Raw genomic sequence first — 27,896 nt, 5'->3', positions numbered from 1 at the left:
CATTCACCCTGTCTTGCGTCAGGTCAGTTGTTCATGTCAGACAAAATTATCGTTCCCTCTCACTGACCACATGTCCATTCTCTCGCAGGATCTCCATCTGGTGAGGTTGGACCATTCGGGGCCGTCCCGCCTCCTCCTCCCACCCCCCACCCAAAAGACTTCCTCAGAAGAGAGCTCAGAGGAGACCACCATCGAGGCATCACAGCTGTCACCGCCACCTTCCACCAATGCAGATACGCACATCTCGGTGGGCGACATAAATGGACAGGCTTCTGGGGCACAATCTGGTTAGCACCATACAGACGCTGATGCGCATCAGGCAGAGTAGGAACATTCAAGGGAGTCGGAGATCCGCTGGATCTTAGGACCCAGTCACGTGCCGAGCCTCCGGACAAGGTTCTCTCAGAGCTGATGCAGATGCTAGGACACAGCCGTGAGATTAAGGAGGTGGTGTCAGCAACAGCAAGGCCGATTGGAGGCATCCCAAAGGCTGCAGGAGATCGTGCCAATAGTGAGTAGCATTGAGGCCAATACCACTAGAGTGGCGGCCGCAGTGGAATACCTCGAGCACGACGTCCGTTTCTTGAATGGTGGTGTCCAAGGCATGGCTCAGTCTGTGAAGACCATAGCTGAAGGCCGCAACATCATGTCCCAGTTTCTGAGTTTCTGCACTGTAAATTCTATGCTTCTATGAAATATGCCACAAGATTCCATGCTTTCAACAAAAAAAACCTTCTAATGTACAAAAGTTAAACAATTGTTACAACAGATGGGAGATTAATTTAATCAGCACTGATTTCTCCGCTCACCATCCATCTGTAAACAGAAAGGTGTTTTGATTTTATTCCCTCTTGAAAAGCGGTGCTTTATTTCCCAACTTCTCAGTTTTGGCGTGATCCAATTTTCAGTGAATAACCTCACTGTAAACTTAAGATAGGGTTAACTCAATTGGTTAATTTAGTTGCACACACACAAAACATGAAAGGAGGTTTGCAACATTGCCTCCACACTTTTGAAGAGAGGGAAAGAGATTAAAGATTATACATTGCAGTGACCACAGAGAAAATAAATCGTTTCACATGGGTTCCAGAGTCCAAAATCAAATGAGGTATTCCTTCACAGAGATTAGCAGGTTGCAAACCAATGCTGGATAATTTACTTTTCCAGTGGCGTTGACTTCGCACAATGAGATCGATTCATCTCTTTGTGTCTATCTTGTAGACGATGGTACAGAATTTCCAGCAGAAGCAGTGTAGATGGGGCCAGGTGTTCATCCTGGGCCAGACCTTTTCTGTGAAGCTGCCAGTTAGATGGCAAACAGCAAACTGAGCTTTTCAGTTCAGCAAAGCAATATTACTGATTCCACAAGCCAGAAGCCCATGTCATATGACACCCACCTCCATGCTCTCATCTGGGTCTCCAAGATTGTTAAATGTCTCGATCATTAGTCATTAGTGATTCCCCAGAGATTACGATGTGCGGGTTTCTCTGATACTGCCTGGTAGCTTCTTTGGTTCAGGGGTCACCAACAGACATTGGGAAGAATTTTCTCTGTTCTTTTATCGATTGGCTTGGTAAACAGTGTGGATCCCATTGGCCCTGAAGGCAACATCATCTGCCGTATTTTTCGGCACTCGGTTAAAAAAAGGAAACTGGTGGGTCCCTCAATGTCACGCTGGTGCGGCGAGCTCTGAATGAGCCATCCCACCAGCAACTTAGCTTTTAAAAGATAAGAAAAATGCCAATGGGCAGTACCATGCGGTAGTGCCAAGGTACTGCCCAGAAATGACCCCCTTCCCATTGTGTTCACCGCCCCCCCTCCCTTCTCCCCCCCCCCCCCCCCCCCGAGATGGGATTTACAGTTGTTTGGCGGGTTCTGCTCGCCACATGTACATCATGGGGGACCTGTCATGATTCACGTTGGTGTGCCCACATGCCAAAGTAAATGGACAACTTAATGGGGGGATAATCAGCTGTAAAGGCCTGATTATATTTAAATGCATTCAAATGAGGATCTCAGTGGTCGATATCGAGATTCCCTGTTACGATGTTGGCGAGGGTGGGGTGGGGTGGGAACAATTGGAACAGGAAATCTTGCCAGTGTAAACCGCATTTCGGGACTCCCATAGGACCTCCCACTCAGGCCGCTGATCATGCCCCCAAAAATCCACCTCCCATAGGTTTAGCGATTTTTATAAGTGTTTGTCCATTTTAGAAATAGCCATGATAGAAATATATATGTGTTAAAAATATTTTAAAATATACAGTGTGAAGATAGTTCCTCCTCCAAGCAAGTACTACTAATTTATTATATTTCACGAGACCAGCAATCCGGAGGCCTAACCTAATCCTCAGGGGACATGTTCTATAGGTTCAAATACCACCACAGCAGCTCGTGGAATTTAAATTCAATTGATCAATCTTGAATTAAAAGCTAGTCTCAGCAATGGTGACCAAGAAATCATTGTCAATTGTTGTAAAAATGCCTCTAGTTCACTAATGTCTTTAGGGAAGGAAATTTGTTATCGTTATCTGGTGTGGCTTACAAGTGGCTCCAGATCCACAGCAATGTGGTTGACACTTAAGTGCCCTCTGAAATGACCACGCAAGCCATTTGATTGTATCAAACTGCTATGAAGTCTAAAACAGGGAACAGAATTGACCACCTGGAATCGACTGAGGCAGTGGAACAAATATGGCACATTCAGTCCCATGCCCTACAAAGCCCGCCCTACTAAACTCAGGGGGATTGTGCCAAAATTGGGAGAGTCGTCCCACAGACTACTCAGACATCAACCTGACATAAGGTTGCTACATCTTGTTGCAATCTCTCCCAGCTACAATTTAATATCCAATGCATTTCTACCTCCTGATGAAGAGTCAAATGGACTCGAAACAATAAATATGGGCAAGGAACCTCCTGCTAATTACCTACCACCTGCTGTTCACCCTCAGTTGATGAAGCACCACTCCCCCATGTTGAACACAATTGGAAGAAGCACACTGGGTGGGGAGCTTCAATGTTCATCATCAAGAATGGATAAGTAGCATCACTACAGACTGAGCTGGCCAAACCCTAAAGGTCATAACTGCTAGACTGGGTCTGCAGCAGGTGATGAGAGAACCAAGAGGGAAAACCCTACTCAAACTTGCCCTCACAACTCTTCGGACCATTCTGGATCAAAAGGCAAAGAACAATGACATATTACCACCCAAGGTAATATAACAGACAGTATTGGTAGGAGTGACCACCACATACTCTTTGTGGATTGGATTGTTTTATTGTCACATGTACTGAGGTACGGTGTAAAGTATTGTTCTGCATGCAGCTCAAACAGATCATTCCATACATGGAAAGAAAATACATAACAGGGCAAACATAAGACACACAATGTAAATACATAGACACAGGCATTGGATGAAGCATGTGGAAATGAGGTTCTGTTTTTGTATTGAGGATACTCTCTATCCGAGCTAGTTGGAATAGATTATTATCCCATCAACTCAAAACTAGGCATCCATGAAACACTATGGGCCATCGGCAGTAACAGAATTGTACTCAACCACAATCTGTAGCCATATGGCCTGGAATATCCTGCACTGTATCATTCAAGCCACAGATCAGTCCTGGTGCAATGAACAGTACAAGAGGGCATGCCAAGAGCAGTACTGGGCATACCTAAAATGCAGGAGCCAGGCTAGTGAAGCTACAACACAGGACGACTTATGTGCTAAACAGCCTAAGCAGCAAGTGACAGATAGAGCTAAGCGATCCCATATCTAATGGGTTCGATCTAAACTCTGCCACAATCAGTTGTGAATGATTATGGGCAAGGAGGAAGAGACCCCACTAATAATCCCATCCTCCATATTTTCTGCATTCACCATGAAACTGTGAGCATTCCCATCCTCACCAATGGGAGACACCACTGTGCCACCCTAATTCAATTCACTCATGTAATATCAAGAAATAGCTAACGGCACTGGATTCAGCAAAGGCTATGGATCCTGACCATGCTCTGACAATAGTACTGAAGACTTGTGCCTCCAGCCAAGCTATTCCAATATAGAAACAACACTGGCATCTGCCCAGCAATGTGGAAAATTGCCCAGGTATGCCCTGTACACAAAAAGCAGGACAAATACAACCTAGCCAATTACCATCCTATCAGTCTACTCTCAATCATCAGTAAAGTGGTGGAAGGTGTCATCAACAATGCTATCAAACAGTACTTGCTCACCAATAACCTGCTCACTCAAGCTCAGTTTGGGTTCTGCCAGGGCCAGTCAGCTCCTCACCTCGTTACAACCATGGTCCAAACATGAACAAATGAGCCGAACTCCAGAGATGAGGTGAGAGTGACTGCTCTTGACTTCAAGGCAGAATATGACAGAGTATGGCGTCAAGGAACCCTAGCAAAACTGAAATCAATGGGAATCAGGAGGTCAATCATCTCAGACCCAGAACATTTCTGCAGGAGTTTCTTAGGGTGGCAACCTAGGTCAGCTGCTTCATCAATGAGCTTGCCTAGCCATCAGGTCCTGAAAATGTAGAGCTTCTGGCTCAGAGGCAGAGACCTACCCACTTCACCACAGGACCTCCGCATACCGACATAACTACTCCAACCTTGAAAATGTTTTTACCATTAATATATCTGCAAATTATACTTATTGGCCATTCTCTAATACTTCCTCTCATCTTTCTTAATACTTAGTGGGAATCGTTTAAAGGTGCTATATAAATGCATGTTGTTGTGTATGCAGTATGTCTAATGACCATTATTTCCAAAAGAATAAGTGCACTGATTAGTTACTGGGAAAGAAACAGTTTGTGATTTGTAGACTGAATTTTAACATAGCAACTCGCTTACAATGAAATAAGGCAGCAGCATATTGAGAACCCAAAGGTTTCAGCAGTGTGTTTATCAATGGTTTTTTAGCTCCGCTGTGTTCATTGTTTCTGACTTTGGTTTCCAGACCTATTCAAGCAGGCAGCTATGATGATAACCCTCAGCAGTATTTTTCAACTCCATTATTTAAATGAGTCCTCAAGGGCGGCACAGGGCGGCGCCATGAGGCACTGCTGCCTCACGGCGCTGAGGACCCGGGTTTAATCCTGGCCCCGGGTCACTGTCCGTGTGGGGTTTGTACATTCTCCCCTTGCCTGCGTCGGTCCCACTCCCACAACCCAAAAAGATATGCAGGGCAGGTGAATTGGCTATGCTAAATTGGCCCTTAATTGGAAAAAAACTGATTGGGTACTCTAAATGTATTTTTAAAAATTAAATGAGTCCTCAGTGGGTCAGAATGGAAGCATTCTCAAAGTGTCAAAACAGAATAGCAAATGAGAGGGCTTGATCCAGCGACCCCGTTGCATCCTGCCGGGATTCAGGCTACGCGCAAGCCCCAAATTGGGCTCCGTGCTGAGTGCTGAGCCAATCGCAAGTCCCCGACTTGCTCTGCCGGGTGCAATCTGGATCTCCTCTTTACTGAGTAAAATCCAGATCTTAGTATTCAAATGAGCCAAAAGGCACTGCCAGTGTGCCCGGCTGACACTGCCAGGCTGGCAGTGCTAGGGTGCCCAGGTGCCAGATTGGCACTGCCATGGGTTGGACCCAGGGTGGGGCCTTTCCATATGGAGGGGGTGGGAAGGGATGAGTGGGTTTTCCCAGGGGCCTCCCCAAGTTTGGGGGGTGAGGAAGGTGGTGAAAAAAGTGGGGTGGGGGGGGGGCCTGAAAGGAGAAGGGAAGGATTGGGGTTGCCGGGAAAAATGGCACCCCGATCAGCAAGGAGCCTGCAAGCTGTCTTCACCAGCAGGAAACCCCTCTAAGTGCAGCCTCGGCGGAGAGATTTCCCCGGCCAAAAAACGGCGAAGTGCTTTTGGATAGTGGGGTGTTTCTTGGCCCTGCAGCCACCGAGAGACACGCTGCTAAATGCGCTGTTCAGCTGACTTTAACATCAAAGAACAAAGAAAAGTACAGCACAAGAACAGGCCCTTCGGCCCTCCAAGCCTGCACCGACCATGACTGTCCGTTGAATCACACCCGAGTATCAAAGGCAGCAAATCACTTTTCAGATGTGTTCCTGGACATCAGGCTGTTGTCTATAAGGACCTGTAGGGAGATTAGCCCATGTAGAGAACGAGCAGTTTTGACTAAAGGTCACCGAGGTGATCAGCAGTATTACTCCTGGATGCCTGCCACAGGAAGTCTATTGGCCTAATCAGAGTATGAAAGGTGAATGATATGGCACATTTATGTACAAATTCCCACACACTATGCCTTACCCTGCCTCCTCCTGCATATCACACCTCATACCAGTAAACCTAGCAGGCACACCCATCTCCCTCTCCAGGCATCTTCTCTGATCACCACCTGGTCAGTTACCACGGACTCCCGCCCTCCTCTTATTACACTGTCACAAACATCCCTCACAATGACAATGACCCTCCACAAATGCTGCCCTTCCATCCTGTTCAAACATTTCACTTCTCATACTTTTTAGGATCCTTCAAGCTCTGCTTGGTAGGGTGTAGATGCTGAGCCTTGAGGTCTATCAACAAAGTGAATTGTTCTGGAGAAAATGTGAGAGTTTCAGTCAGCCTTTCCAGAGACAGTGCATACACTTGGAGAGAGATTAAAGGAGTCCATCTCGGCATGAGTGCATGATGTCTCAGGCATTTGTGCTGATGCCTACACCCATGTAAACAATGGCCATCTCCATGGAGATCACACACATCAGGCAACTGAGTACAGGATGAAGGAAAGTCTAGCCTTGGTTGTTCGTCACGTCACTAGAAAGCAGCGAAGTGTTCTTCAGCCCTTGACTAACAGGGAAGTGTGGGTGAGCTGGGAGAGAGATGGAGAAAGGAGACATTACTTAAAACACCACCGCTTTGCCCATCACCTCAGACAGTGCCCCATAAGCAGCCACCTGTCTGAATGATCAAGCCTGCCCTTGCACAGATGCAGGTGGGGCAGTCTTCCACTGAGCCCCATGGGCACCAACACCTTTAGCTTCAGCCAAGAGCATCTGAGCAGTGAGAGCTGGGAAACAAACAGCCTGCCTCCAGCATTCCTGTAGGAATAAAGGAAAAGGAAGGGAAGAGAATGTCTTTGTAGATGCACAAAGGTATTCACATGGATTTTAATATGTGACATTGTCATGTTTGTTTATAAATTACAAACTTCCAATCTCCATTGTTCCACATTCTCCATATTTGCCTCCTCCTTCTAAGTAGCCTTTGTCTTGTGAAGAATCACAGGCCAATAGTAAAAGATGAGCACTTCACCCAGAGAGTGGTCAGCCCGTGGAATTTGCTACCACAGAAAGCAGTTGAGGCCAAAACATACGTTTTCAGGAAGGAGTTGGATATAGCTCTTGCGGCAGAGGGGCTCAAACGATATGGGGGCGGATGGAAGGTGGGATCAGGCTATTGAGTTAGATAATTAGCCATGATCATAATGTATGGTGGAGCAGGATCGAAGGACCAAATGGCCTCTTCCTGCTTCTATATTTTGTGTTTCAATGTTTATTCTCCTGCAGCTTCAATTCTTTCTGCAGTGCAATATTGTGAAAGGTGCAGCAGACTACTCACATCCTGGACACTCTTGCTGATGCATGTGAAGGGTGCCCGAGGTTAAGTTAGGTCTTCAGCATCCTGATGGTTTGGTCAGTAACAATACCAGTGCTCATGTGGCTTCCATTGTACCTTTGCTGGGTGCCAGTGGCAGGGTTACTCCCAGCTGCCATCTCCCATTCATTTAGAGGGCAGTCCTCGTCTCCAATGAACCATCCACTGACTGCTTGGAGATGCGAAACACTGTGGGAAGCTTGACTAAAGTCACAAGAGCAGCTTTTTTAATCTTGTATCGATATGTATGATCTTTTGGCCAAAAATTGGTGGAGTGGGAATCCATTTTGATGAATGAATATCACTGGGTGATCAGAGGGCCCCTTAACTGCCATGGCATGAGGATGCATGGTAGCACAGTGGTTAGCGCAGTTGCTTTACAGCTCCAGGGTCCCAGGTTCGATTCCTGGCTTGGGTCATTGTCTGTGCGAAGTCTGCACAATCTCCCTGTGTCTGTGGGTTTCCTCCGGGTGCTCCGGTTTCCTCCCACAGTCCAAAGATATGCAGGTTAGGTGGATTGGCCATGATCAATTGCCCTTCGTGTCCAAAAATATGGGGTGGGACTACTGGTTTATGGGGACAGGGTGGAGGTGTGGGCCTGGGTGGGGTGCTCTTTCCAAGGACCGGTGCAGACTCGATCGGCCAAATGGCCTCCTTCTGCACTGTAAATTCTATCTATGATAATCCTGCCAGAAAATCAGGACCCTCTCAATGTGACTGGCATCATCAGTGGAAACGCGTACCTAAGTGTCAGTCCTGGCAAACATTGGTGCCCATTGTATGGCTGTCCTCTTGCCGTTTGATCTGGTGAGTCCTAGAAACCCCTGGACACATGTGTGCTCAGTTTTAAAGGCATAATCCAAGGTTAAATCTTCACTTAATTGCCTTTTAACATTTCTAAATGTCAGGTTTGCCTGTTCTGCATGCTAATGAATGCCTGAGTTAAATTTAGAAGTAAGTGGTTCCCTGATGTGCAAGCAGTTTGCTGCTGTTTTAATTTGTCATCTGCACTGAAATCCACCTGGTTAAAATTCAACCCCATATGAGCATGTTTGGTCATTTGAAATATAAAACAAGAAGAAAATTGTCTAGATTTCCTGATGCAGGTTGTTTGATGCAGGTGGTAATCAGCTGACTGGGTGCAGATCATGGGTGGTAGTCTTATTCTGCCATTAACTTTGCAACCCCCATCTGAACACCTAGCTTAGTTGGTGTTAGGATACCTCAAGCAGGCAATTGTTTCATTTAGGCATTAATTTGGCGGGTATTACTCTTGCATGTTGTTTTCTGCCATTCTACTGTGCAGAATGTTAGTATATTAATTGTGGTGTTGGGTGTTCTGACACACAGATGAGCCAACACAGTTGCATATGGTACAACGCTTCTTTATTTAAACTCACTATTTACAACTTGGTCTTTGCACTCTGCACATGGGGGGCTCCCTGCTTGTGGTGTTTCAACAGCTCTTTCTTGTTTCCTTCTCCCCAGACCTACTGACCTCCAGGTGTCGTGCTCGTGCTTTTTATGTGGTTGGTGTTCTTGTCTGTGATTGGTTGTGGTGTTGTGTACTCTGATTTGCCTGTTAGTGTGTCCATCATGATGTGTGTGTTTGAATATCATGACATCCCCCCTTTTTACAAAGATATGTGCCTACGTGGTAATAAATATGATCGTGACGTGAGTGCATCTAAGAGTGTGTGTGTCGTGTGCAGCATGTGTCTATGACGGAACTATGTACATGGGGCGATGTCGAGTGCGTCACATGAATCCAGTTGTACCATAACATAACAGAAATGCGAACGAGAGAAGAAGAAAAAAAATTTGAACAGTTGTCCAGTCAGACGACATCTGGAACGATAAACAACAACAGGTTATCATGTAAAATTGTCCAACTTATTAAACATATGAACTGTATTATAAGTCCATTCTAATGGGTTTGCGACAAATTCGGGTTGACCGCCTTAAGGGTGGATCAAGAACCACCGGCTGCTGTGCAGGCATGGCCATGGGTGGCGATGGAAAGGGCGTGATGTGCGGCAGCTCCACAAAGTCATCCTCGGAAGCCTGTTGAGGATCTGGCGTGTTGTGTGGCTGTGAGCGTGGAAGTCGGCGAAGGGCGCGCCGATTGCGGCGACGCACGGAACCATCCGGCATGCGAACCAGGAACGAGCGGGGAGCCACTTGTCGGAGGACTTCGGCCGGTGCTGACCAGCCACCATACGGTTGATGGACGCGTACTTTGTCTCCGGAGGACAGGGGGGGCAGGTCCGTCGCTCGTGTGTCGTACCGACCTTTCTGGCGATCACGCTGCAGTTGCATGTTCCGAAGAACCGCCTCATGGTCTGGTATCGGTGCCAGGACGGAAGGTACCGTCGTCCTGAGGGAGCGACCCATTAGTAGCTGCGCTGGCGAGAGGCCCGTGGATAACGGGGCCGATCGATAGGCCAGCAAGGCAAGGTTAAAGTCCGATCCGGCATCAGCCGCCTTGCACAGGAGCCGCTTTGCGATGTGGACACCCTTTTCAGCCTTCCCGTTCGATTGTGGATGCAGAGGGCTGGATGTCACATGAGTGAAACCATATGCTGCGGCAAAGGACGACCATTCACGGCTGGCAAAACAAGGTCCATTGTCTGACATGACAGTCCTTGGAATGCCATGGCGAGCAAACGTTTCCTTGCAGGCCCCAATGACTGCGGACGACGTCAGATCATGGAGAGGCATGACTTCCGGGTAGTTTGAGAAGTAGTCTATAATAACAATGTAATCTCTGCCGAGCGCGTGAAATAGGTCAACACCCACCTTCGCCCAGGGGGACGTCACCATCTCGTGTGGTAGAAGTGTTTCCGGAGGTTGCGCTGGCTGAAACCTCTGACAGGTTGTGCAGTTGAGCACCATGTTGGCTATGTCTTCATTAATACCCGGCCAATATACCGCCTCCCGGGCCCTTCGTCTGCATTTTTCGACGCCCAAGTGGCCTTCGTGTAGTTGACGAAGAATCATCTGGCGCACACTGTGTGGAATGACGATCCTATGCGATTTCATAAGGACCCCGTCTATATTGGTGAGATCATCTCGCACATTATAAAACTGGGGGCACTGCCCTTTTAGCCACCCTTCCGTCATGTGGCGCATCACTCGCTGCAGCAGAGGGTCAGTCGCCGTCTCTGCGCGTATGTGGGCCAGACAAGGATCATCAGCTGGCATATTTGCTGCTGTCAGAGTCACGTGTGCCTCAATTTGACGCACGAACCCCTCCGCATCTGGTGGTGTGCTCACTGCTCGGGAAAGAGTGTCCGCCACTATGAGTTCCTTCCCCGGAGTGTAGATCAGTTCAAAATCGTACCTCCTGAGTTTAAGTAAGATGCGCTGGAGGCGAGGAGTCATGTCGTTCAGGTCTTTGTTAATGATGTTGACCAGGGGGCGGTGGTCAGTTTCGACCGTGAATCGTGGCAGGCCATACACATAGTCGTGGAACTTGTCCAGTCCAGTTAACAAGCCCAGGCATTCTTTTTCGATTTGCGCGTAGCGCTGTTCGGTAGGGGTCATGGCTCGTGAGGCATACGCAACCGGGGCCCATGATGACGTGCTGTCTTTTTGCAGGAGTACCGCTCCAATACCAGATTGGCTGGCGTCTGTTGAGATCTTTGTAGGGCGAGTCGTGTCAAAGAAGGCCAGCACTGGTGCCGTGACCAGTTTGTGCTTGAGCTCCTCCCATTCCCGCTGATGCGACTGGTGCCAGTTGAATTCCGTCGATTTTTTTACGAGATGGCGCATGTTTGTTGTATGAGAAGCCAGGTTGGGAATGAACTTCCCAAGGAAGTTGACCATGCCCAGGAATCTTAAGACAGCCTTCTTGTCAGCCGGTCGTGGCATGGCTGTGATGGCGCTAACCTTGTCTGCATCGGGACGGACCCCGGACCTTGAGATGTGGTCCCCGAGGAATTTCAGCTCCGTCTGGCCGAAAGCACACTTCGCACGGTTGAGACGCAGGCCATTTTGCCGTATGCGGGTGAAGACACGTCGAAGACGATGCATGTGTTCCTGCGGAGTGGTGGACCAAATGATGATATCGTCCACATATACACGTACCCCTTCGATGCCTTCCATCATCTGCTCCATAATGCGGTGGAATACTTCAGATGCCGAAATGATGCCGAATGGCATCCGGTTGTAGCAGAATCTGCCAAAAGGGGTGTTGAATGTGCATAGTCTTCGGCTGGCCGGGTCCAGTTTGATCTGCCAGAATCCTTTGGACGCATCCAATTTAGTGAATATGTTGGCTCGCGCCATCTCGCTGGTGAGGTCTTCTCGTTTCGGGATGGGATAGTGTTCCCGCATGATGTTGTTGTTCAGATCTTTTGGATCTATACATATACGGAGCTCGCCAGAGGGCTTCTTTACACAGACCATGGAGCTGACCCATGGCGTGGGCTCCGTGACCTTGGATAGGACCCCTTGGTCCTGAAGAATCTGCAGTTGTGCCTTGAGGCGGTCTTTGAGAGGCGCAGGAACCCTGCGAGGTGCGTGAACGACAGGGATGGCGTCCGGTCTGAGTCGAATCTTGTACGTGTGTGGCAATGTCCCCATGCCTTCAAAAACCTCCTGGTTGTGAGCGAGGAGGGAATGGAGATTCGCGTGGAACTCAGCATCCGGGAAGTCGGATATCTCATCTGGAGAGAGAGACATGATGCGCTGTACCAGGTGAAGGACCTTACACGCTTGTGCGCCCAGTAACGAGTCCTTTGATGAGCCCACAACTTCGAAGGGGAGTGTGGCCGTGTACCTCTTGTGAGTCACCTGTAGCTGGCAAGATCCTACGGACGGGATAACGTTCCCGTTATAGTCAACCATCTTAAGCCGGGATGGTGTGATGGGTGGTTTGACCTTCATGGCCTGGACTGCAGAGTAAGCAATCAGGTTGGCGGATGCGCCGGTGTCCAGACGGAAGGCGACGCGCGATCGGTTGACCGTCAGGGTGGCACACCACTCATCGTCTGGATTGATGGCATTGACCTTGTTGACATCAATGACGGCAACTCGGAAGTCATCCTGGTCATCTGCATCACTTAACTGGAAGTCTTGATGCGTGGGCTGGACGGTCCTGACTCGTGTGCGAGGTTGTCGAGGATGCGCCGGATCCATAGGTTGAGCCGCACGACAGCGGGCTGCGTAGTGGCCTATCATGGCACATCTGTTGCACTGTCGGTATTTTGCAGGACATTGCCCTTTTAAGTGTAGACCTCCACAATTTCTGCACGTCATGACGTCACGGCGTTCGTTGCGCCACTGCGCATGCGCAGTGCGATCTTGCGGTGGGCGCGCCTGCGCAGTGCGTCCCTCGTTGTGGCCGTTATTTTTGGCGCGCACCTGCGCGGGAGACCGCGAAAAGCGCGGGAAGCGGCCGCTGTCGTCCGGGCCGTGGGGCGGGAAGAAATCGACGGCCTGGATGCGTTCAACGTCGTGGGCGGCCTGGCTTGCCGATTCGACGGCTGGGGACCCCCTCCGTGCCAACTCGGACGCCTGAAATCGGGCAAAACGGCAGGTAGCATTTTCATGGAGGACACAGGCTTCCACAGCAGACGCTAAGGTGAGGCTCTTTATTTTAAGAAGCTGCTGGCGTAGGCCACTAGAGGCAACGCCAAAAACAATCTGGTCCCTGATCATGGACTCTGTAGTGGTGCCGTAACCGCAGGACTGCGCTAGAATCCGGAGGTGCGTCAAAAAGGGTTGAAAAAGCTCCTCCTTACCTTGCAGGCGTTGCTGAAAGATGTATCTTTCAAAAGTTTCGTTTACTTCAGTTTGAAAGTGCTGGTCCAGTTTGAGGATGACCGTGTCATATTTGGCCTGGTTTTCGCCTTCTTCGAACACCAGTGAATTAAAGACATCGTTTGGGTGGGGGCCTGCGTAGAAGAGGAGCATTGCAATCTTCGAATCATCCGAGGCATTCTGTTTTTCGGTGGCACGGATGTACAGGTCAAATCGCTGCCTGTAGAGCTTCCAGTTGGTGCCTAGGTTCCCCGTGACTTGCATCGGCTGCGGTTTGCCGGTGTGGTCCATGTCCAGAATGGCAGGTTAGTAGGCAGGTATCGATCCACTCCTGTACCATGTGGTGTTGGGTGTTCTGACACACAGATGAGCCAACACAGTTGCATATGGTACAACGCTTCTTTATTTAAACTCACTATTTACAACTTGGTCTTTGCACTCTGCACATGGGGGGCTCCCTGCTTGTGGTGTTTCAACAGCTCTTTCTTGTTTCCTTCTCCCCAGACCTACTGACCTCCAGGTGTCGTGCTCGTGCTTTTTATGTGATTGGTGTTCTTGTCTGTGATTGGTTGTGGTGTTGTGTACTCTGATTTGCCTGTTAGTGTGTCCATCATGATGTGTGTGTTTGAATATCATGACATTAATCACATGATTTGAATGTTTACGGTTCCTGACTGGTAATTCTTACACTGGTGGACACAGTCATATTGAGGGAAGTGTATTTTTTCCTCCTGGTGTTCAGGTTCTCAGACCTTTGTGGCAATTATTTTACCTTTTTTTATTGCTGTTAATGATGGAAATCACCTTCTCAGATTGATTTGAAGAAGACAGAATCCTAAAGATGCAAATGAAATGAATGAAATAAAAATGAATGAAATGAAAATCGCTTATTGTCGCAAGTAGGCTTCAAATGAAGTTACTATCAAAAGCCCCTAGTCGCCACATTCCGGAGCCTGCTCGGGGAGGGTGGTACGGGAATTGAACCGTGCTGCTGGCCTGCCTTGGTCTGCTTTAAAAGCCAGCGATTTAGCCCAGTGTGCTAAACCAGCCCCTCAGCTGCACAAGAGTTGTTCTATGGTATATAGTATTAACTTTTGTTAGTGTATTCACCCACTCACATCTGTAGACAGGATTGACATATTTTGCTTTTGCAGAAAATACAGGTAGAGACAATATTGCAAAGGGACCAGGGACAACACACCTATTGGTACTACTAGTTATGTGTATCTCCTCAGAAACATCACAATCAGCAGTATGATGTGCTTTCAGTTGTGCTGATCCAAAGCCGTATCAAATAATTAATGAATGCAGTAGCCTCATTAATAGCAGTTGCGATGATTGCTACCAACTAATTTTGCAAGCCCTGATGCACCTCATCGGCATTGTCTATGGGAATTAGCTCCTCATAGACTGGGTGAACAGAGAGACGGATGCAGAGCTGTGCTACTTGCTAGAACGAAACTTGCAGATATCATCCAAACTATGGCTGGCTTATTCATGACAATGATGAACGGTGTGATTTGTGATCTAGGAATTAATGCCACAATGCTGAATTTCTTTTCACCCCTGTGGGGAAACACTTGAGAATGGTGGAATCGAGAAACAGAAAGGACCAGTTTCACTAGCTCATTGTACACCACCCTCACATTAGTAACTCGTAAACCAAAGGCAGGCTGCTGGGCTACTCCAACATTTTCCTGCAAGATTATTGTCTGCACTTTGGGTTTAGCTTTCCAAGCCTTTTCACACTGGCCCTTAGCTGATTGGGAGGTTACAGTGAATTCTTGAAAAACACAAGTTACCTAATTTTCCCTGTTCTTGATATTGAAATGAGGCTGTGGATTATTTAAAAATTTCAGCCCTCCGGGACTATTGGTCCACTTTAACAAGAGTACGATTAGCCTTACAGCCATTAATTTGTGACATTCAAGCAGGCAAATATGTGATGGAGACAACCACAAGGAAAAATAATATTTTCCAATGTACATGTCTTTTTAAAAATCGGAAATACGATAATTCGAAAAGATTAGCTTTCTTGATCTCTGGAAATGTTTTGTCATCTACTTGCTTTCCTCTCCACTATTTTCTTCCTCTTCAGATCTTGTTTGGCATTCCTGTGGTCAAGGACATATATGAGCAAGCTGCTCCCAGGCCTCTATCTATGCCACTCTTCAAGGAGATGCAAGGATTACATTCACATTTTAAATCTTACTCTTCATCTCTGTGAGAAAGTACATGGTCTCAACTAGGTGACTCTCCTGCATCGTCACAGCTAAGAGTGGGTGTACAGTGGTGTGATGCATGGCACCATTCTGTCAAACCACACATCAGTACGCAAATACACAAGCAACCAGTCTATTTTTTCTTGAATTTTTTAATAGAGTCTACAATCAAACAGAAAACAAGACTAAAAGTGTTGAACTTAAAGAACCAGAGAACAAAGTACAATTGAGAATAAAAAACAAAACTCAAATATCTTTCATAGAAGAATTTCAGTATCTACACGAGAGCGACTGAGACCAATAAGGTCTTGAAAAGTCCAAAAAGAAATTACTTTAATATTGTGGAGTGTTAAATAGTGCATACTAATTTTAAAATGGGGTGAGGTGCAGGCATGGTGGTGATGTCACCAGACTAACAGGGTGTTGCTATAGGATATCGTGGTAGATTCATATTTTTGGTATCTGTAAAAAAAAAAAAGATTTAAAAATTGACCATACTTGACATAGTGTTTATTTTAGACTTACACTTTTATTATGAGTATATAGAGATATATTCAACTTCAAGGATGAACTAGGACTGTTTGAAGTCCTAGACATTGACTGTGTATAAAAGCTCTTATTGTTCTTGGAAATAGGACTGAGGGGAAAATTAAGGGCGCGATTCAGTCACCACATTGTACCCAGCGCATTGAGTGAAGTCATCTGACTCGCACCGCCTGAGACGATCTGGATCACGCCCCTCAGCATAATAAAATGAGTCACTCGGCCCATTTAAATACCCAGGCGTCACTGTCGTCTGGCGCCCGGGAATCAACGGCCGCGCTTGCAAGACTTCAACCGGACACTGTTCGACAATAGTTCCCACAAACATGGACCAGGTGTGATGGCACCTCTGGGGGGAGGGGGGGGGAAGGCTGGTACTCTGGCACACTCCCTGTCATCTGGGCACCTTGGCACTGCCAGCGTGGCACCCTGGCAGTGCCCCTAGCACCCTATCAGTGCCACCCGGTGCTTCAACCGCTGAGAAACACCCCACCAAATGCACGCAAAAGCGGACTTTGATTTATGTCCACTAAATCGCACCTCTATCCCCCCCCCCCCCCCCCCCCCCCCCCCCCACACCACCACCACCAGATGGAGAATCAATGGCAGCCCAGGTCACTACCATGATGGAGGCCCAACAATAACTGGTCAGCGTTGGGCCTTCCACACAATCAAGCCTCCAGTAGGAAAGAAATCCCACCTTCAATCTGCTGGCCAATCAGAGGCCACCAGATCCTCATTGCCAGCATCACCACTTCCATTGTTCAGCCCAACGGTTGCTGTTGGACCTCAGGACACAGGTCGATGGGATGGGGATCAACAAGAGGATGTCATCAGAGAGGGGTGGTAGAGGGTTGGAGTCAATGGCAGGGGGTGGGTTTCAGCAGCCTTTCCGCCCTACTTCATGATGCTGGGTGCTGGTTCCCTTGATCCCTGAGGGACCTACCAACCCACTACAAGACAACAGCATTTGCTGGGCAGCCTTTGGCTGACACGGGAGAGATGATTCCTGTTAAATCCCTGAGCTACCATTGAATTCCAGAATTAGTGTCAAGTGGCTCATTAATGAACCTGATTAACATCCTGCTGACAGGGCCCTATGCCAAACTCTTCCTGCCCCAATCGGGGACAATATCCCTGACGCTGGGAATCCAAAGCGGATGCCCTCACTGTTTCTCCCTGCACCCATTCCCCCACCTCTATTATCTCCACTCTGGCAGGCTCTTTTAAATTCTATGCTGTTCTACGAACAGGTAGGGGACATTATTATAAATGAAAGAAACTTCAGCCTTTTTTTTAATATAAATATTTTATTGAAAATTTTTGGTCAACCAACACAGTACATTGTGCATCCTTTACACAATATTATAACAACACAAATAACAATGACCTATTTTATAAACAAAAAATGAATAAATAATAAATAACAAAAATGAAAACTAACCCTAATTGGCAACTGCCTTATCACAAGTAACACTCTCCAAAAATATAATTTAACAGTCCAATATATAATGATCTGTCGCAACGACCTATACATATTATACAGTATATATTAACAACCCTGAGAGTCCTTCTGGTTCCTCCCCCCCTCCCCCTCCCCCCCCCCCCCCTCCCCCCCCCCCGATCCTGGGCTGCTGCTGCTGCCGCCTTTTTTCCATTCCATCTATCTTTCTGCGAGGTATTCGACGAACGGTTGCCACCGCCTGGTGAACCCTTCAGCCAACCCCCTTAGAACGAACTTAATCCGCTCTAGCTTTATAAACCCTGCCATGTCATTTATCCAGGTCTCCACCCCCGGGGGCTTGGCTTCTTTCCACATTAACAATATCCTGCGCCGGGCTCCTAGGAACGCAAAGGCCAAAACATCGGCCTCTCTCGCCTCCTGCACTCCCGGCTCTTGTGCAACCCCCAATCTAGCCAACCCCCAGCTTGGTTCAACCCGGACCCCCACTACTTTTGAAAGCACCTTTGTCACCCCCATCCAAAACCCCTGTAGTGCCGGGCATGACCAAAACATATGGGTATGATTCGCTGGGCTTCTCGAGCACCTCGCACACCTATCCTCCACCCCAAAAAATTTACTGAGCCGTGCTCCAGTCATATGCGCCCTGTGTAATACCTTAAACTGAATCAGGCTTAGCCTGGCATACGAGGACGACGAGTTTACCCTGCTTAGGGCATCTGCCCACAGCCCCTCCTCGATCTCCTCCCCCAGCTCTTCTTCCCATTTCCCTTTTAGTTCATCTACCATAGTCTCCCCTTCGTCCCTCATTTCCCTATATATATCTGACACCTTACCATCCCCCACCCATGTCTTTGAGATCACTCTGTCCTGCACCTCTTGTGTCGGGAGCTGCGAGAAACTTCAGCCTTAAGATGACAAAAGAAGTAACTTCACAAGCCATGTAAACATGAGAATAAACTATTATAGTAAATGTGGCAGAGACTACCAGGCTGGAGTGGGGCTTCTAAGCCACACTAGGCAATGCTTAGCACAGTGTTGACCACCAAGGCACAAACCATTGTCTCACAAGATGGAAGTCTGCTTAAAAAAAGTACCTGCTACATAGGGAAGGGAATGTTGCTCTTGTCAAAAGCATTCAAAGACAAAGTACAATATTTCGAAAGACGTAGGTAGCAGAAGAAGTCAGATTATTAACGGAATCAAAGAGAAATAAACATGGCTCAATTTGCAATGAACTATTCAAAGTTTCTTTTTTATAAATTTAGAGTACCCAATTTTATTTTATTTTTCCAATGAAGGGACACTTTAGCTTGGCCAATTCATCTATCCTGCACATCTTTGGGTTGAGTGGGTGACACCCATGCAGACACGGGGAGAATGTGCAAACTCCACATGGACAGTGACCCTGGTGCTCGGCACTGTAATGCAGCAGTGCTGGCCACTGTGCCACCCTTATTCAAATGTAACTTAATGAAAAATGGTGTTGCAATTCTTAAAATTTTCACAAATGATCTAAAGTTAATTCATTGTGAGATCTGCAATGGCATGACCACCAGAAATATAGGCCTGTAAATGTTTACTTTGATACCTGATATCTCCATTGATATATTGAACTTCTTACAGCTCATGGATTAGATTACATTTCAGCCTTAGCTGCCATTTGAACACAGATTTCTTCAACAGCCAAATCCTGCTGCTTCTTAACTGACCCTCATTGTGTTCTTGAAAGAGCACTGTGAAGAAATGAAGTTGTTTGTTATATAAGAATACAAAATTTGTAAATAAATTCCTGGCCAACTAAATTGTATAATGCTGATTGAATCATTCATGGAGCAACAGTTGAAACTCTGGAGAACCTTGAAGCCAAGACCATTCATCCCTATCCATGAAAGATTACGTCACGAGACATGTTAAAAATTAATACTGTTACTTGTGGGTTTTGAAATGTATTGCTTTGATATTTCCTTACATTGCAACACGCCAAGCATCACAGATATTTAGTAAAAAATGTGCAACAATTTTCACAGACATATGTGGCATAATTTAATATTGGGGATGGGGGTCTCACCCACTGGCAGGAGAACCAGCACAAATCCAACATCGCTGTCATTGGGAAAGGACCATCATGGCATTTTACCTCCTGGTTTGCTGTCTGTTAGAATGCTTCAATATGCTTGGTTTATTTTCTTGATCACTATTGCTGCGTGCCTGAAGAACACTTTAACTTGGTGCCAGAGACAAATTAACATTGAGAAAGGAAAAATCCACAGCACAGAGACTGCTTAGTCTTTGTGAGCAGTTTTATTTGAAATCAGCTTCATCTGATGAGGCCTTAAAAAGAAAAATCAATTGCTTTGGAAATGTTTATCATTTATTTTGTTTCTCAAGCATTCATATTCTGATGGTGCCAAGGTCCTCCAAAAGTACGAAATGTATTTTCTGTCCTCTTTTCTCCTCCCCACATACTAACAATGCTTTAAAAATATTAATAGGAGCACAGCAGGACCTCCATGTTGAAAATAGTTTGTATAAATGCTAACCCTATAGGTATGCCCGCTATGTAAAATCTAAAAGCTGGTAAGCCCAAAGCTGTTAAGCCCTAATAAATTAACGAAAACCAAAGGTTCCTTACTGGGTAAGTTTGACATAAATTTTTCATTCTAGAGATAAGGCTAAGATCAGGTCAGCCAGGATCTCATTAATCTCTTGTGTGTTTGCAACAAAAACAACTTTTTCCTCATCACTTTCATTGTTACAACTGAAAATTTGACTACATTCAGTCAATCAATCTGGATGCTTAAAATACTTTTTGGCACACAATAAATTTTAATAATTCTAAGCATCCTCCAACCTTTTTACGAAAATCAATGAATAGAGATGTCTGGTAAAATATTCTTTATTATTGAACTTCTATCTACAAGGCTGTGTCAGACCAAATTGATTTTATAGTAAGTTAAAAGCTGAACTTTGAATGGTTAAAAAAATCTGACAAGTAACTTGCTTACATTCAAACCTGTTTGATTGAAGTTCATTCCAAAGTGGTTAAACAAACCATCATATTTAGATTTTAAATTTGATAGTGTCTTTCAAAATGGTTGATTATTACAAAAATGGTTAGTAAAATGGGAAAAGCATATGTTACTTGACAGTTTTATAAATTAGAAAGTGAATTTTGTCATTTTTAATAAATGAATCTTGTTACTCCAGGTACATTTGGTTTAACCAGTTGAGCTCTTAGTGTCTTTTATTTGCAGCACACTGTACCATGTTTTCAATGATACAGTAAGTTCCCAAATTAAGGGAGAGGTTTTTTGGAGGGTGGGAAGCGATACATCAGTTAGCAGGTGTTAGAAATGCTTTGATTATTTCATTTTCTTCTCTCGTCTCTCTGTGTTGATACACAAGTTGTCTTTAATTAAGTTGATGAGGAGAAGTGTATTTTACCTATTAAAGACTCAAGAGGCTTTCATTTTATTCTTTCATTTATTCAACCAAATGGTACATGCTTTGTTTTTTTATATTGTATCAATGATTTTTTTTTTATTGCCAAATGAGTGTTATATTCAAATGTCAACATGCGCGACTCGGCTAGAGTTCACCAGGTATCTGTCTCTTTAATTCATTCGCAAATTTCGTCATCAGAACCCTGGCAATGTCTGTCTTCTCTGTTCTGCAGAAATGTTGAAGGAGTTGAACCAGCAGCGCAGAGCGAAAGAGTTTACAGACCTGAAAATAACTGTTGAAGGCAAAGAGTTTGAAGTCCATCAAAATGTTCTAGCTTCCTGCAGCTTATATTTCAAGGAACTGATCAAAAGGTTTGCCTTCCTCAAGCTGTGATCTGGTCGGTTCTTTTGTAGGGTTCATTCGTGTTGTTTTCCTCTCTTGCAGGGTTATGAAGATAGAACCTCCTGTCACAGGGCCAGTAGCCATTCTTTCCATCATTTCAGATGAATGTATTCCTAAATTGAAACTAAACCCAGGTTTATTTGCCTATTATATTTTTGATTAATAGCTGCTTCAATTTAGAGTGAAGAAATGAGATGTTCCATGACTGAGGATCCCTATTTATTTGACAAAGACCTGCTTTTTGGAGACGTCTTTGGTTTATTTTATTTTTTAAACCACAAAAGTATTATACTGCTGCCTTAAGTTCATATTAAAATTCTGCTGTTCGGGAAAGATCATTTTCAATTATCACCAGCCATTTGTCAAGGAATATATTACTTTCGCACCTCCCTGATGACAGAATTATGATGATACTCTTCTTCACATAACTAACGAGATTTAACAAACCCTTAGTTTGCATTATGTCAAAAAGATTATGGCACGTTAAGTATTCCAGTTTTGCAAAATTACATACATAGCAAGTAAATAAAATATGTGCAAAGCAAACAATTGCATTATATGTTCCACTCTCGTTTGATTGAGCAATTTATAATTTGGATTTCATGTAATCTGTCAGTTATGAAATTATTCCTTAATTGGCACAGGTTGATATATTACAATGAAATATAACGGGCATAATGCTGATTATACGGTTTTCTCAACTCTGCTGCTAAAATAGAAGTGGAAATTATGGTTCAAAAAGTTTTTGGTTTTAAGAGACTTTTAAGAGTAAATTAATTTTTCAGTTCATTTCCATTGAACCCATGGACATACTTAGATGTGCCATGCATAAGTTGGGCAAACAACTCCTTGAAGACTGTATGACATAAAATGAAAGTAAAATTAGTGAAAATGTTAGTTCAAGATATGAAATTTAATTTTTCTTTGGTTTATATTCTCAAAGTAATGAATTGAATTTTCAGTCAGCCAAGTATCATTGAGATTAAATTGCTGAAAAATGCCTAAAGCAACTAAAGTAATGCTCTTAAAAGTGTCGGATTTCAGAGTAGATTGTTCATGGATTATATGAATTTGTATCAATTGCCTTTAACTAGCTGTTAGTAAAAACAAATTACTATTGTTTATGTAATTTTGCAGTAAACTTAATTTATGAAAAATATATATGTTTTCTACATAACTTGAATATTCTTTCAACTTAACTATCATACAGGCTATTTACATGACTCAGTATTCATGAATAATTTGTCTGCAGGACTATTGGTAAGCTGTATGGAACAAGCAATGATGTATAATGATTTGGACTGGTTTGATTTAGTTTGAGACTGGTTAAAGTTAAAACCCTTTTTTTGGTGTTGATTCTACAGGTAGTTCAGTATAAGGTTTACTGTTAATTTACATTAAAATATTTCAAAGTTTTGCTTTTTACACTATATGGAGTGAATTTTTAAAGCAAGTTTCAATGGTTTTAGACTACAACTATTTTTTTCACTGACATATTTTATAATTTCTTCTACAAAGCATTGATTTTTGAACATTTGCACAGAATTTGCAAATGTCTGGCAATGACAGTTCAAAGCTGGAGATGAATGATGGCAAAACTTCAGATTCATACTTCTTTATTTATCCTGCACATTTCTCTGGATAGATGTATCATCTGAAGAGGAAAGAAAATCATACAGCAGTACTGTACTCCTTTGTGATATTGCTCACTGTAGCTTTGTGAGAGCTATATGGCTTGTCACTCTTCCCATATAAACCATTCACAATTCCAAACAGTTCTTTTCTTCTTTTGTCATCACAAACTGGTTACAGTTGCTCTTCCAATAGGGAACACTTTTTTTCATATTTTCCTCTGTGGGTTGGTTTCATATTCCCTTAGGAGTCACAGCTTGTTTCTTTTAGTGATATATTTTCAACTCGAGTCCATTTAAAAACGGTGTTGATGTTGGCACTTTCTCACTCAAAGCAATCAAAGTCAGAGACGAAAAATAAAATATTCCAGATACTCATCCAGCACAGAGCATGACAGCCAATTATGGGATTAATCTCTAAAGCGACAACTCTGAAAGTAGTACCAGACTAACAGAATAAACCGAATATTAACCTCTTCTATGGACCTAACCTCTTTCCTCCAGGTTTTGAGCTAAAATCCCAGAACTGAAAGGAGCACAGGACAGACTGTAACAGGTATTATAACTTGGTGTCCCTTATTTCCGTGTTGACCCTCCTGTATACCCACTAATTCCTTTCCCTAAATCAGAGATGAGAATGAAAGAAGAATTGTCTTCTCACATACATTCCACTTAACCTCCTTTGTGAATATCATTCGATGAGCTCAATGTGTAAATCGCACTTAGTTTTTGCACTGACGTTGATAAGCATGCTATACATCATGACTCAGTTTCAGTTGGGATTACTTACATCTTTTGGACTTCCAGGATTCCAAACAAGTGTCCATTCTAGTGCAGGCTACTTTCAACTTGATTTAGGAAAGCCTGATTGTAAATGTTTTTTTAATAATAATAATTAGTGTCATAAGTAGGCATACATTAACACTGCAATGACGTTTTCACTGAAAATATCTTAATTTAAATTTCCTCTTTTGAAAAAACAGCAGTGGTTGTGTCGCAAAGTAATCTCTGTATCTTTCACAGAGAATCTTCTGTTCCCCTGGAAAGCAATCAAAAATATAGATGTGTAGTGTCACTGATCATTCAGGGAGTCTTGTTGCTGTGGCAACATGCAGCTTTACACGCATGTTTGGATAGTGATGCTAGAGGCTGCAGCATTCTATCCATCACATGGATGACCAGGAATCTCTTCCACTCTTGCTACCTGCCATTGGCATGTGCTGGAAGGATTTGCAAGTTGGTAATCAAGCTGCTTGGCTGCATTATGAACCCAACCCACCTTCCTTGGCCATCAAGTCCTGGGATGGGACGTGAACCTGTTGCTTCTGATGCAATGGCACTACCCACTGTGCCAGAAGACCTCCTAACATTGGATACCTACAGCAAGGTTATTCCCCCAGAATACCCCCTGGAGGAAGCATAAAATACTAGGGAATATATATTGTCCAGGAGGTGCTTCGGTTTCTTCCCACAAGTCCCAAAATAAATCCTTTATTAGGTGAATTGTTATTCTGAATTCGCCCTCCGTGTACTCGAGCAGGCACCGGAGTGTGGCAACTAGGGGCTTTTCTCAGTAACTTCATTGCAGTGTTAATGTAAGCCTACTTGTGACAATAAAGATTCTTATTATTATCATTAGTATGTAGTTACAGGCCCCAGACTCCCTGTGTCCATCTGCTATTATTAAACTCTGTAAAACTGCTTTTACTTTATTACAGCTTATGTGCGAAGACTCTGGTTTACTTTTTCCTCGACTCTTCAGCTGACAGCTTGGTGCCTTAGGCTATTTAGTAATTATTTCTTATTCTCCCATGGTAATCCCATGGTGCCTAGAAAATCATCCACTCCAAAGGTGTAAAATACCAAGTCAAAAATTAACTTGTGGTGTCAAAATAATGAATCCTGTGACAGAAGTTGTGATAGCCTGACAGTTTAGCTTTAATTGCATTTTTTACTCAATTAGAAGCTTGTGTCGGGTTCCATTATTCAGCTATAATCTATTTTGGTTCACCCAATGAACCCTTGGGAAAAATATCCCTGTTTTCAATGTTTTAGAGATGTCCAGAAGATGACACTCTTTGTTCAATCCATTACAGCACCATGGAGGTCATATTATTCTCCAGGAGCATATGGATTTTCTTTCCTGCTGTGAATAGATAGTTGATTTCTAGAATATCAAAACAGTCACAACGTTGCTGGCTGTACACTGAGCTTGTGAAACTGCTATATTATTCTGCACTCAGATTTACTATTCTAAGGCCCAATGCAAGATTTCCTGACTAAAATTCTTTCAGGGTTGCCTCTTTCAAAACAGATGATAGTGACACACACCCACATCATTTGGAGGCTGAACATCATATTTCACTCATCTCAAACCCTTAAATCCTGTTCCAGCCAGATAAAGATTAATGTAAATTACAATTACTGTTAAAATTAGATTACATTTTCAATAATTCAATGACTGAGCAACATGTTACCAGAGCATTTTTGCGATTACATAGTTTTATAGTGAATTGGAAGGCTGAAAACTGCTTTGGGAAGTAAAAACCCATTTCAGTAAAGCTATAGGTCACCACCAAAAGATTTACTGCAACCCGGTCTTGTGAAACAACTCCCGCACCATTAATAAACAGTGATTGTTTGGATCCGTCTTGCAGAGAAGATGCACTCAAGTGCATGGATTTTTATGGCTGACCATGAATCAAATCATGAATAGCCCAAGTTAATTTTTTTCACTATTTATGGAGAAAAAAAGAATGAGCAATAATGTTTAAAAAATGAACTTCTGACTTTCTCTTACTCGCTTTTTAATACTTATCCCCCTTATACATTGTATTGCCCTCTTTCGTTTTTCATTGTAAGACATGCTTTTTAATAACCTATTTCTTTGCAACAGTAGTCTGCTCTGCTCTGTCGATTGGAGCTAAGGTCCTGTCTATGCAACAATACCTAAACGGTAGCATTGTGGATTGCACAATTGCTTCACAGCTCCAGGGTCCCAGGTTCAATTCCGACTTAGGTCACTGTCTGTGCGGAGTCTGCACATCCTCCCCGTGTGTGCGTGGGTCTCCTCCGGGTGCTCCGGTTTCCTCCCACAGTCCAAAGATGTGCAGGTTAGGTGGATTGGCCATGATAAATTGCCCTTAGTGTCCAAAATTGCCCTTCGTGTTGGGTGGGGTTACTGGGTTATGGGGATAGGGTGGAGCTGTTGACCTTGGTAGGGTGCTCTTTCCAAGAGCCGGTGCAGACTCGATGGGCCAAATGGCCTCCTTCTGCACTGTAAATTCTATGTGCAACACCACAGGATCCAGGGTGGATTGCTTAGCTCTTGTAAGATTACATCAAGCAAAGTTTTTAAAAGGAAGCTGTCCTTTGTCTGCCTCCTACATCTGGATAATGATGAATATTAATGTGAGAAAGTACTTAGCAAAAGTAGGCCATGTTTTTGAATACATTTATCCATACTGTTCTCCTGTAAATAGCCTGATTGATATGTTTATACAATAAGTAGCCCTGGAAAGATTGATGAGAAAATAGTTTTCACTAGTTTTATTTATATATAATTTTTAATTTTTAACCTATTAGAAAACTAATGTTCTTGTTGTACAGTATTTAACACCTTTCTTTTGCACAGTGAATAGCAGAAGCAGATACATTCTCGTTTATTTCTGTCCCTTTTTATTAGTCAATCATCCAGCTGATTTTGCGTGCAGCAGTTTTCTGTCATGAGTCTGAGCAGATTCAAACCTTTCATGGGAGCGTCAAAATCCTTTGCCTTGCTTTCAATTATGCATTAAGATTGATTTACTAATAGTAAACAAAGGATACTTTGTCCACAGGATGTTGTGTGAATTTGGAAAAAGAGACCTTTAAAACTTCATATTGCCTCTCACAGCACAATGTTGAAGCTATTTCAGTGCAATTCCATTTTCTTTCTTTGATGTGGTGCAGCTAACCTGAGGATGACAGCAAGTGGGTAATACTGTTTAAGACATTACTGCAAGAAAAATAATCATCAGAAGAAAGAGTGAAAAGCAGTTCTAGGATTCCATTTGAAGAAAATAAATATGTGTTTCAGAGAGCCTTTTATGATTACAGTGTCCAACGGACTGAGCTGCCTTTGTGCCGTTATGAAATATGAAGGGCAAACTTCATCATGCATGAAATGTTGAAATAAACTGACTGCTCTAATATTTCCTCTGATATCAGTTTTGAATTGGGTAGGATAAAATAATGTTACAACAGGTATTCCTCCAAATTAATATTGCCTTTCATAAACTCAGAGTGACAATAGAGGTTATATTAAGGCATGTGTTTTTACTTTTCAGTGTTTGTACTTGTCATGTGGTTTGTAGCTTTTGCTAGCTATCACAAAGGTGACTTTTATTGAAGTTTCTAACACAGAAGTCCTTCAAGGGAGTGAAATAATATGTACTATTGCACTTGGCTACTTGTAAGATTTGTGCAGTGCAAATCAACTCATCAGCATTTCAAAAACTGCATGAAGGAAAAGGCTAATACTCTGAATTCTATTCCAACAAGTCAGACGATTTCAAAAGTATACGAATGACATATTTGTCACATATGAAACGAAAATCGCTTATTATCACAAGTAGGCTTCAAATGAAGTTACTGTGAAAACCCCCTGGTTGCCACATTCCGGCGCCTGTTCAGGGAGGCTGGTACGGGAATTGAACCGTGCTGCTGACCTGCCTTGGTCTGCTTTAAAAGCCAGCTCTTTAGCCCTGTGCTAAACCAGCCCCTGTTGGCTGAAATACAAAAGCTACAAA

At 44.1% G+C, this 27,896-nt stretch overlaps 1 protein-coding gene across 5 annotated transcripts in view; it reads left to right on the top strand.

Annotated features, from left to right (window-relative positions):
• LOC140410584 (kelch-like protein 29) overlaps window positions 1-27,896 on the top strand; it is a 598,914-nt gene that overhangs the window by 423,364 nt on the left and 147,654 nt on the right. For all 5 annotated transcript variants that reach the window (XM_072498865.1, XM_072498864.1, XM_072498863.1 and 2 more), the window contains one exon: window positions 21,306-21,444. In XM_072498865.1, coding sequence (XP_072354966.1) covers window positions 21,306-21,444 — 139 coding nt within the window. The remainder of the gene's footprint in view (window positions 1-21,305; window positions 21,445-27,896) is intronic.

The sequence above is a fragment of the Scyliorhinus torazame genome, chromosome 4 (genome assembly GCF_047496885.1).
Source record: "Scyliorhinus torazame isolate Kashiwa2021f chromosome 4, sScyTor2.1, whole genome shotgun sequence".
Lineage (NCBI taxonomy): Eukaryota > Metazoa > Chordata > Chondrichthyes > Carcharhiniformes > Scyliorhinidae > Scyliorhinus > Scyliorhinus torazame.
This window is presented reverse-complemented; position numbering and strand designations above follow the sequence as displayed.